This window comes from Onychomys torridus, chromosome 6 (genome assembly GCF_903995425.1).
Source record: "Onychomys torridus chromosome 6, mOncTor1.1, whole genome shotgun sequence".
Taxonomy (NCBI): Eukaryota; Metazoa; Chordata; class Mammalia; order Rodentia; family Cricetidae; genus Onychomys; species Onychomys torridus.
The window spans coordinates 17,870,012-17,882,472 of NC_050448.1; the positions used below are offsets into that span (position 1 = coordinate 17,870,012).

The 12,461-nt window shown below is 42.3% G+C and overlaps 1 protein-coding gene across 1 annotated transcript; it reads right to left on the bottom strand.

The window, feature by feature from the left end:
* Nucleotides 1-1,340: 1,340 nt before the first annotated feature.
* Il21 (interleukin 21) lies at nucleotides 1,341-8,496 on the bottom strand. Its single transcript, XM_036189529.1, has 5 exons — nucleotides 8,350-8,496; nucleotides 8,207-8,242; nucleotides 3,717-3,872; nucleotides 1,443-1,520; nucleotides 1,341-1,364 (listed from the first exon to the last, which is right to left on the bottom strand). The coding sequence occupies exons 1-5, from the start codon at nucleotides 8,494-8,496 to the stop codon at nucleotides 1,341-1,343; spliced, it is 441 nt and encodes a 146-aa protein (XP_036045422.1).
* Between the last annotated feature and the right edge of the window lie 3,965 nt (nucleotides 8,497-12,461).

Genomic DNA, 12,461 nt, shown 5'->3' on the forward strand with positions numbered 1-12,461 from the left:
TCTGCCTTGGAGCAAAGCCCCCTACAACCCACCCTGGTACATGCTCTTGGGCTCTCAGATCCATTTTAACAATAAGAAATTCTCAAAGAGATTATACTATTCCAGGGAAAATAGCTTTCTAGACTTTAACCTCACATTGAAACAGACTGCTGGAATTTACATCAAACTCAGAAACCTTTGTTTATTTTACCATCTATGGTTAAAAGATTGGAATGTTAAGTAAAAGTCTGTTTAAAACTGGAACAGAACCTCTGGTCTCTTGGTTAATCTCCTGATTTTGATCTTAAATAGATGGTTGAATTTAACTGATCAAAAGTGTGCACGCAATGTGTCTTAAATGCTCAATGTTTGAGATGTCTTTATCTCAGAAGTATCATTGGACGAAGAGGAAAGGAAAGAATGGGCACAGGAAAGGACACTAATGACTGGATTAGAAGACTAATCACAACACACCCATGCTATTTGAGATGAGAGCTACAAAACCTCAAAACTCTATTTGCTCCAGAAGACTCTGCTGATGTTTGCCCTACCATAGGTTTTAGTTGCCATCTTCACAAGTTTAAAAAATTAGCTTATAAAAGGACTTGACATTGGGAGAATTTAACCCTGCATCTTAATCCACCTTTAACCCTGCTTTTTAATACACCATTACCACTTTAGAAAGACAGTGAAGACCAGGAATGAAGTCCTTAAATAGGTTAAATTCTACTGTATTTAAATATTTTGAGAGACCTAATAAAGCAGAAAAATTGCTCGTACCCATCTAGGAAAACTCTCCCCTATAGCATAAGTAGATTAGATATCTGTATGCTGGGTGTTCAGTTGGAAGGAGCAAGCCCTTCAGACATGCTTTCAAGTACAAAGTTTTCCTTAGAGAATAAAGACTTCAATTTCCGATTTCATCTCACTCTTCTGTATTTTCAGCTTACATCATTCAGTTAGGATCACAAAAGGTCTTATTCTTGCAGACCAACAGTTTCTCTAGCTGTACTTTTAGTTAAAATCTTTAGTTTTGCCCTTCCAGTCAAAGCATGTCACAGTTGGGCAACAAGATGAAGACGTCACAACTTGAGAAGTCACAGAAATCCATGACACGGGAAGCTGAGCTCTCTGAGGAGACATTTTCCGTGTTGACAGCCCAACTCTGTCAGTGAACTGCAATTGTCTGTGTAGTAATTTGGCAAAGGATCTTAGCCTGCAGTGTTTATGAGTCGTTCCGATCGTAATATACTGCACTTCTCCATTCACAGTCCCAGGAAACAAGAAGCACTCCTGTTCGTGAGCGTCTATAGTGTGCAGTGTCTCCTCGGGTCCTTGGGAATCTTCAGGTCCTGTGTGTTCTAGGAAAGATGCTGATGAATCATCTGTGGAGACAATGGTTCGTGAGTCACCGGGCGCAAGAGACAACGGAGGAGAGAAATAAACGCATTTAAGGCACATACCTTTTGAAGGAGCCGTTTTAGTCTTTCTAGGAATTCTTGGGGTGCTTTTTTCTCATAAGAATCACAGGAAGGACATTTCTGGAAATCAAGTAAATAAGCAAATAAAAGGTTACATTTTTTAAAAAAATTCCAATGTTGTAAAATATTTATGTAAAACATATTTCTTCTATTGAAAACATAAGTCATGTTCAGTAACAAACATTAGGAAAAATTTGTAAAATTGTTCTGGAATCCATATGTGATTTCATCCTCAGAGATAACTCCATAATGTTTTAGTAATTAAAAGATGGTGGTATCTTTTTTGCTCTCTTTATTCTGTTTTAGTTTGCATTCTTGTTATACTGATTGATTACAAGCTGTTGTTATTTTTATTTATTTATTTATTTTTGGTTTAGCCAATGACAAGTATGACCTAGGCATTAGATATACTTTCAGTACAGGATATATGGCAGTCACTTTATTTTCCAACACAGAATGGTGCTCATTGTTTTTGGATACAGTAGTGATATCTAGCTTTCCTCGTATGTACAAATCTACAGAGAACATCTCTGCAGATAATATTTCATATGTATCTGTTTGATTTGATAAATTCCTAGAAGTTTATGAAGTAGAGCAAATGTTTTCGAGTGTTGCTTGCTCTCCGCCTCCGTCTCGCCCTCCTCTCTCCCTCCTTCCCTTTTCCCTCCAGCTTCATGCTTGTTCCCATTCTGATACCAAAACACCAGCCCATTTCTAGCTCTTCAGTCACGTGTTGTTACAGTGAGAACATCCTGTGGAAACACAAGAGCTATGTTCTTCTCCACACAGCTCTTTGTGAAACCCGGAGAAAGTTGGCCTTTTTAGTAGATCTCACTTTCCTCCCCTAGAAATGAGGGCGCTTAACCCAGAGAGCCAGGTTCCACATCTGCACCACACACCACCACTTCCTAAGTCCCTGGCCCTGAGTCTCAGAGCTGTGTTCAGTTCCTCAGTTTCTTCCTTCCTTCCTCCTCCCTTCTTCCCTCCATTTCTCCTTCCTCCTTCTTCCTCCCTCCCTTCCTTCCTCCCTTCCTCCCTCCCTTCCTTCTAGCTTCTTAGACAGGGTCTCACCCTCATAACCCAGGCTGTCCTGGAACTCTCAAGCCACCTGCCTCAGCCTCCTGGGTGCTGGGCTCACAGACATGCACTACCATCTCAGGCAGTTCCTTTCTTTGTGCAGAAGGTTTTAGAGGGTCATTTTCACATAATAACCTCGCAGAGCAATCAAAAGAAACCAGACCCCCACTCATAATGTAACTACTATTTCATTTCAGTCCATGTGGAATTTCTAGAAGGACAGACGACTGGTAAACAAAACAGAGCAACTCCTTTTCGTTATCTCTGCTGGTTTTGATTGATGCTTGAATTACTCGATTCTTGAGTCTCTGAATTGCAAGTGAGTTGGTCAAAGAGAAGATATTCAAGAAAAATTCAGAGTCACAAAGAAAGAACCTGGAAATTTTCCAGCCTCATAAAAGGGTGTTCCCCTTAAATTCAATGCTAACTCTGATTTTGCCTGGGACAGTAATATTCTAATCTTGGCTTTTTATAGGCTATCTCTTTTCTTGTCAGAGAATTGGGATCCAGTCCCCAATAACGATGACAAGAGTAACTCCAGCACATGAACAAAAGGAAAACATTCACTTCTATCAATTAGATTCTCTTCCTAATTGCTGCGGATATCGCTCTGTGCAAATAAAATGCTGATTGGCCAGTAGCCAGGCAGGTAGTATAGGTGGGATAAGCAGAGAAGAGAATTCTGGGAAGTGGAAGGTGAAGGCAGGGAGAGAGACCTGCCAGCCGCTGCCGCCATGAGGCAAAGTATAGATTCATCGAAATGGGCTAAATATAAGAGTAAGAGCTAGACAATGGTAGGCCTGAGCTAATGGCCAAGCAGTTTAAATAATATAAGCATCTGTGTGTTCATTTTATAAATGGATACCAGACTGCTGGGGCTTAGTGGGACCTGGAGAAAAGCTCTCCAGCTACACCTAATGTCTTCTTCCCTCTGGAAGCTTCCATTAACAGACTGCCAGGGTGCTAGCCAGTTCTAGTTGGGTTTCTAGACAGAATGGGAAGACCTGAGAGGTGACACCACTTCTCAAAATGTACCTTGTACGATGTGGAGTAACTCTTCAAGAAGGCATGAGGGGCTCTAAGCTGCATGTGTTTGTAAAGCATAACATGTTACAGTACTTAAGTAAAAGTAAGATAGATAATATACTGCAAATGAGAGATAACAAAGGGCAATCTTACAGCTAGGCTCTTCTGCTTTCTCCCAGCCTTCACAGCAGGCAGCCTCCTCCTCAGCTGAGTGACTAAGTCACTGATGATCGTCTTATTGCTTCCTGTGTTTGCTGGCTTGAGTTTGGCCTTCTGGAAACAGGCAAAAGCTGAGTGCTCACAATGCTCCTGAAGGAGAGATAATTAGCATATGTTAATATCCCGAAGAGAGATAATTAGTATATGTCAACGTCCTGAAAGAGATCAGTAGCATTTGTTAATACCCTGGAAAAAGATGAGCATATGTTAATGAATGTTATTCCAAAGGTTAAAAATGACTTCCAGACCTCAATTTCTGCTTGCATTATCTTGGACATTTGTTTTAGTGGCTGCATTTGGTCTGGTCATATCTCCACTTAAACTCTGCAGAAGTTCCACTCAGACAGCTTCTGTGTCTGGGAGAAAAAGGAGCCCCTTCCTGCTGCATGGAGATGAGCAGGGGCCTCACCCTTAACAATTTCCTGTCCAGTGCTATGCTGAATGCCACTCTGAGGTTAAAGTGGTGGGCATGAGCTTTGTGGGGTTGGATGTGAGTGTGTGTGTGTACTATGCACACAGGCATATTTGTGTATGTGTGTGTGGGAGGTGAAAACTCAGGACCAAACATATATTGGGCAAGCAGTCTACCACTGAGCTAACAGACCAGACTTTCTATCTGTGACGGAGAATTTAGTCTAAGAGCACAGTTGCTGAATTCTGAGGCTGTAAATTGTGACCCGTGGCAACTCTGGGAAAGTGATCCAACAGTCTGGCTAAGAATCTGTTCCACTTGTTGTCACATCTGTGCACCATGCACACAGGAGTCTCATGGGTGATGTGCCTGGAGCAGGGCTCTGGTCTGTGCAGTGCTCAGTTACTGTTTGTGGTGAGCAAGTTAAGACCACCGCAGTAGCTCGATCTGAGAGTCACTGTACCTGCTCAGGCCATCGAACATTTTGTGAAGCCCCAGTCACATCCTTGTCTGGGTAGGGCAGGGTTCCCCATGAATCAAGAGTCAAAATCCAGAAGGTAAGGCTTGCTTAGCCAGCAGAAGGATGGCCTCTTTAGCAGAGCCACGTCACAAGGACCGGGAAAGTAGAGAGAATGAGAAGCAAATCCTTCCCTTTGGTTTGGCTACATAACTACCAGGCACTGGAGAAGCCCAACTCTTAGCATAGAATGCGCTAGAAGGGCACATGAGGCAAGTGCACACCGCGGAGTCAAAGCCTTGGCTCTGGAAGGGCAACACCTGCAACGCTTCACTGATCCAAGAGCTTCTGTCTGGGTGGCTTCCACCCACATCACCGTTTCCTTTAGCAAATGTGTGTGTGGTGGTGTTCTCCCCCTGAAGTTGCCACATCTTCATTTCACTGGTGTGCACAGAAGCCACTAGCTTCCAACCAAAGGACTCCCTTCTTCCCAGAGACGCTGCCTGAACCTTCTCAGGGATAATCAGCTGAAAGAGCAGTCTGCTTTGCATTTTCCAACGTGTACACTTGCCCGATGTGAATGTTGACTAATAACACAAGCCCATCAGCCTCGCTTTGCATAGGTAGCCGCAAGCCCAGCAGGTCTTATCTAGTTCCCTCTATCAGGGTAGCTTGCCTGCCACCAGTGCGAGGTGCTGGCCTTCCCATGTTTGCCAAAATGCTTATTTAATAGAAACTATTTATAAATGTTAATTATAGCACTTTTTTTTCCTTGAAAACCACATGTTCATGTTTGTTGAAGTTTTTTCTTTTCTCTTCTTTTTGACCACAACCGGCTTAACTTACTGGAAAAAAATAATATTCATATTTAAAGAGGTGAATTTTCCAGCTGAAACTGAAAACGCTAACTGGTTCATCCGTGATGATCTGAGAAACCAGCATTTCTCACAGAGGTTCATTTTGCTGAGTTAACATTCTCATTTGTACACTGAAAGAAAATTAGGTTCCAAAGAAGCTTGGGGAGGCATCCTAAGAGCCAGCTTCCTGAGACTATCCTGTCAGGAATGGTCAGGCCCAGCCATCAAAGCTTCACATCCAGACTAGAAGAGAGATATGACATCAGGATGTGGACATGCCACTGTCCCCACGCTTCCCTGTCCACCACTGACAGACACTGGTCTTGGTTTGGTTTTGTCCTACAGGAAGCAGCCTGTCTCTGGAAATGTGTGATCAGGGACAAGGATCTTCAGGTTGGATTTTAGTGCACAGCAAAGGCAGAAAAGTGGTGAGGAAACAGGCCCTGCCTGAGGAATGCAGAGCTGAGTGGGAACATGGAGGGAAGCCAGAGTTAGAGGATGACTATACCAGGTGCTCCTGGCTGCTTGCTTAGCTGGGCCTTGCTGGAGAATGTGAGGCATTTTCTAGATGTGCATGGCTTCTGCATGGAAGGCACAATAAAGAAGCCAGAGAGGAGTTAAAAAGCCAGCTCTCTCTTTAGCCAGAAAAGAGAGTCTCAAAAGGCATACCTGGCTTGCTAGTTCTGCAACTGGCTATCTGAAAAAATAAGATGAATTTCTTAAACCTATTTCTGACCTGGTTTTATTTTTATCCTTTGGAAGGAAAGCCATCACCTGTCAGCATAGAGTGTCTCACCAGCTGTGTTAGGCGACTTTCCTTTGTCACACACACTCACAGACGGAAGCTTCCCAGTGGCACCGTGACTGAGGCACTGAATGACTTTGTTGTCAGATCCATTCTTCAGTCTAGAGCATTCACTAGCATCCCTGGCCTCTAACAGCCAGATGCCAGTAGCACGCTCACCCCCATTCCCAACTGTGCCAACCAAAGTTTCCCCACATACTTTCAAGTGCCTACCTAGAGAGGGGAGGCAAACCCCAGGAGAAATGAGACAAGGAAAATCAAAGGGGGGGGGTGCCCATTACAGACCTCAGTAGCTTCATAGAATTTGTTACAGACCCTGCTTTGGATGCTAGCTCTGAAAACTTGATATACAGCCTCTGTGGCCCTTACTGCCTGCCCCTTCCTCAAACTGTCTTGAGTTTGCCTGCCAGCATAGCTTGGAGATGTTAGTTAGAGCTGTACACATTGCTTCGTAGGCAGTACTGCCTGACCACTGGAAGATGCCAGTTCACTGAGACATATTGTCATGGAGATGTAAGATTTTAAAACACCCTGCAGGTGAAGATGGATCACTAGAGACTGGGAAGGGGGCAGAGGGAGAGGACAGAGGGCAGTGGACAAGATGTATGCATGTACACAATCACAAATATACAGTCAACTTGTATAAGTAGTGCATATAGCAATGTAATGGTGATAAACATTAACGGGGCTACTGGGTAATTCAGACTTGAAACGACATCTCTCACTAAAAAGCATATGTAAGAAGTAGTCATTGGCTCAACCCGCTGAAAATGAGGGATTTTCCTGTTTGTTACTTTGCAAAGTATAGACTGCAGGAAGGAAATCCTGGAAAGAACTTCACCCACAGCAATCAACACCGTGTGTAAGATGCTGAGAAACAGACATGTTAAAAAATATTTTTGCTTATTGGAAATGTCCTTTCAATAAATTGAATGTGCTACTTTCATTTTAGCAGCTGCTTATTAGGAAGGATCTAGTAAACACAAGAGTGGTCATGTTCAGAGCTAGAGCTAGAGAGTGAGTTGTGGAGCAGAGCAGAAGCTGTGACTCATTCACTTTCTAAACTTTAACACTGTCATTTACCATAATTCTTTTCTTTGAATGTATCTCTGTGGTGCCCTAATTACTGGTAACACTTTCCTGGTTTTCCTAATTTACACAATTAAAGGTCTAGCAGTACGAGTGCTTCCCCAGTCTCATTCACAATGTTCAGGTGCCAAGCAGAAGACCAGATCAAAGAAGTTCTTGGGGGAAAGACTGGCAGAAGCCCCTCACTGTATGCCAAGCCTCTCATCCACGGGACTCGGCTATGAATGGTGCAAGAGTTGGAATGATCTGTTGAAAATGACCCTTTTGAAAGAGCTCACCAAAGGCCAAAGACAAGAGGACTCACTGAGGCCAAGGTACATGGGAATTACACTCAGAGACTTTTGATTTCCACACTCTGTGCCTTCCTTACAATCTACTTCTTTCTTTCTTTTTAAAGATTTGCTATTAAAATTCAAATATTACCTCTCATCTTCAATAAGATTACAAGGAAAGTTATAGAGTTTTCATGCCCAAGGCTCTGAAAATGTGATTATCTATTTCTTGTTCAGAAACTGATCCCAGCACAGATTTATATCCTTGTTGATTTGTCTTAGTAACAATGCTTAGTATTCTTAGAGGCTCTAAAGGGTAAACATGTATTTTATAAGGATATAATATGATATGCCATTGTTTAGTTTGCTGGTAAATTTCTGGATACATAAACAAAATGAAAATGAATATTTTACCAATTATTAATCCCCAAGTTATTGAAAAGAAGCATACACCTAGATCATCATTCGAGCTTTGTTAGACTTTAAAGTTTACATAAACTACATTTTCAGAAATCAATTCAGCTGACCTTACCTTTACATCTTGTGGAGCTGGCAGAAGTTCAGGATCCTAGCCAAAAGAGAATTAATTCTGAGTTAGTGATATAAGTCGAAAGACTCCTTTCACATTAGTTGAAAAATATTATTTAAATTTCATTGTGACAAACATGGTCTTACCAAGTCATTCACATAAATTTTCAGCTGTTCAACATTGTCTACAAGGTGACGAAGTCTAATCAGGAGGCGATCTGGCCTTTGGGGGCTTGTTTTATGGGCCACTGTCCCCAAGAAGATGACTATCAGGCAGATAAGGGTCCTCTCCATGCCACCAGAACTGGGTCTCCAACTACCAGATGAGCAGGACCTGGGTCTGGTTTTCACTTCAGCCTGGCTGTGAACAGGTTGTCTCTTCAGCTACCTATTTATTCATCCTTCAAGGAGAGGCAAAGCCCTCCCATTGCAGCCTGGAAATCTTCGTACAGTGGATGACTGTGAGTAAGTCGTTTTTCTTTTCCATTGGCTAGGTATACGTGTGCGTGTGGGGGCAGGGATGGACAGAGTCCACAGAATGTGCCCCATCTGCATCTTAGACAGGAAAAAGAGAGACATGGGTGAATTCCAGTTTTTAGCACTCACCAAGAAGTGTGTGTGTGTGTGTGTGTGTGTGTGTGTGTGTGTGTGTGTGTGTGTGGCACATAGGAGGTACCACCAGGTTTCAGAGAAGTAAACACAAACACTTTGATCCCTGGCACCTTACCTGGTTTGTCTGACAGTCATAAGGACACTTCTACAATGAGTAAAGAGCTAGTATGTCCTTTGTTGCAGAAACTTTTCATAGGGTAATGACTATACCTCTTGACTGAACCATTCTGTACTCCATTGCAAAAACGGACCAGGTTAACTTTTAGGGAAAATTGTGATAAGGTAGTTTCCTAACTAGCAAGAATATTTTCCTTATCAGGTTTCAGAATGTTAAAATAGGATTTGCCTCCAATTTTCACCAATGCATCTTTAGATAGCACTAATGGTGCTTCCTGATACTTTGTGTAATAATCGGGTTTGTAAATATAATAAACTGTTTTGATGAACTCTGTAGACAGTGTACGCCCCATCAAGACCTTATTCTATCTTCATTAAAATCAGGACCCACAAATTCTGTAGTGTCTACTGCTTATATTTATTTAACCCATCAGTTAAATACATGAACAGGGCAAATGCTCCTTTCTGTCCAAGTTAAAAAATTCTTCAAACACCAAGAGCAAAAGTATTTCTGCTGGACATTGTCTCCAGGGTCTAAGCAAAATGTTTCTAACCACATTTGTGACCAGGTAGAGGCTGATAAAAGTCTCAGAGACCAGAAGCGATTTTTAGCATCTGCCTCTTCTCCATTTCTTGTCCAATACCCTTCACCCATTGGAAAAAGTTAAGTATAATACTGTAGCTCAACAGATATTTAAGCCACAGGCAGGTGTGTCTTACAGATAATCAATCCTCTTGACTATAGATTTTGACTTACCTGTTTGTTCGTCCATTTTTTTCACCCACTTACAACCATCCTGTATTCCAGAATGTTATGCTACCAATGTAGAGTTTGTACCTGATTTACTCTGAAGGTTGGACTGTGAAGTTTTTAATCATAGAATACCTATTCAAGCTATGATCTTATGCAATAGATGAGCATTCTTACAGTATGATGAAGAGGTGCTTCCTAGGGTCATTAAATTCTATAAGGGAAGTTGCTGTGTAAACTTATTAACCAATAAGGATATGGGATACTCTCCACTTGGAGCATCCCATTGCTTTGCCCACATGGTCTTTTCTACATGTTTTCCTTATGCATATAAATGGATGTCCATTCCTGAATACACTATCTATAGGGATTAAGAGTTCATTTTCAAAAGCAGAGTTCCCGAGTTCAAATCTAGACATGAACAATGAATTGCCACATGACCTGGGCATGTTCTGGTGAAGGGAAGACAGGAGCCTTAAAGGCTTACAAGCCAAAGAAAAGGGTTAAGTATAACACATGATAAAGTAAGTCCCAGGTCATTGACTGATGATCCTGGATGAGGGTAGAAAGGACATACAGACCCAAAGAAAGAAGGGCTAGATCAATGCTAAACCACACGCATGGCATGGCTTTAGTGGTGAAGTCATGCTGCCCATAGAAAGTGCTGTTCTTGATCTCAATGCAAACCCTCCATCACATCCCAAGATCTCCCAGCCCTTGCTACAAGCCTCCTGTCAAGATCAAGTCTCAAGTGCCCTACCCTACATCTCAACCTAGATCCTTCCCATGGGAATCCCTAGAGAAAGTTCTGTAGTACTGAGCATGTTAGCATCATGGGACTCATAGAAAGGAAGGTAAAGGGTCAAGGTCAAAGTAGATGTGATGACAAAAACAGAGGCTGGGTGGCACACAGGCCAGAGTCAAGGGAGACTATTGTCCTCAGGGACTCAGAAAACCAAAGAATACACCGACTCTAGAGCAGTGGTTCATTACCTGTGAATTGCAAGGGCTTGCCTAAGATCAGCAGAAAACACAGATATTTACATTTCAATTCTTAACAGTAGCAAAATTACAGTTATGAAGTAGCAACAAAACAATTGTATGGTTGAGGGGGGTCACCACCACATGAGGAACTGTGTTAAGTGATCACACCACTGGGACAGAGCACTCAGAAGGAATGCAGCCCCACCATGCGTTGACTGTTCCATCAGCTCATTTTGCACTCCTGACCTTTTGAACTGCAAGTCACTTACTTTGGTTTGGCTGTTGTTGTTGTTTTGTTTTTGTTTGGCTAGCAAATATAGTATTATTTTATTTTCCCCTTTTATTGAAAATAGATATTTTTCCTCATATAATGAATCCTGATTATGGTTTCCCCTCCCTCTACTCCTCCCAGTTCCTCCTCCCTTCCAGATCTACCCCATTTCCATCTCTTATTAGAAAACAAACAGTCATCTAAGGAATAATGAAAAAAAATATAATAAGGCAAAACAAAAACTAACACATCAGAAAAGGACAAAACAAATAAACAGAAGGAAAAGAGCCTAAGAAAAGGCACAAGAAACAGATACAGACACAAAGACCCACTTGTCTGAACACTTAGGAATCCCATAACAACACTGAACTAGAAACCATAATATATACACAAAAGGACCTGTAGGGTAAAAAGAGAGGGGGACATATAATAATAATAAGAAGAAGAAGAAGGAGGAGGAGGAGGAGGAGGAGGAGGAGAAGAAGGAGAAGAAGAAGAAGAAATTTTTTAAATGCAAAGTCCTGACATGACATTATGAGACAAGGAACCTCCAGAGACTCCTTTGAGTTCATTTTCTGCTGGCGTCTACTGCTGGGCATGCAGCCTGTCCTTAAGAGTATTTGTTTCCCCAGTGAGACTCCCTTGGAGGAAACTAAATTTTCATTTGCAAGTGGTTATCAGTTTGACATGGCTTCTGGGTTAGGGATGGAGGCATGTGTCCACTTCTCCTTTCAGCCCTAGGACCCCATCTGGTGCAGACCCATGCAGGCCCTGTGCATGCTGCCTCAGCCTCAGAGTTCATATGTCTGTCAGTCCTGTTAATTTAGGAGACTGTGTTCCCTTGCTGTCCTCCATCTCCTCCAGCTTTTACATTCTTTCTACCTCCTTTTCCTCCTTTTCCACAAGGTTCCCTGAGCCCTAAGGAGAGGCTCTGATGGAGACATCCCATTTAGAGCTGTGTTCCAAGGTCTCTCACTCTCTCCATACTGACTGACTGTGAATGTCTGCATTTGTTCTGCTGGAGGAAGAAGCTTTTCTGATGATGGCTGAGAGAACACTGATCTATGACTATAAAAGAATGTCATTGGGAGTCATTTGACTGTTAGGTGTTTTTTGTTGTTGCTTGTTTGTTTTTAGAACAGTAGTATTTGGTTTTACCCCAGGTCCCTGGGCTATCTAGTCTCAGGTTCTTAGTCACCCAAGCAGTATATCAGGAGTGGATTCCATCTCCTGGAGTGGGCCTTAAGTCAAATCAGATATTGATTGGTTACTCCCATAAGATTTGTGACATCATTGGGCTAGCATATCTTATAGGCAGGACACTATTGTAGATCAAAGGGTTTGTGGCTGGGTTGGTGTTCTGTTTCTCCTTTAGTAGCATGCAGAGTGCCTTCCTGTACCAAGACACTAGAATATAGTAGTGAAGGCTCTATGTAGGCACCAGCTCAACTTCTCCATGTTCAATGACTTATGTAAGTGTTGTCTTCCACCATGGAACCTTGCTCTCAGCTTGTGGAGAGCAAA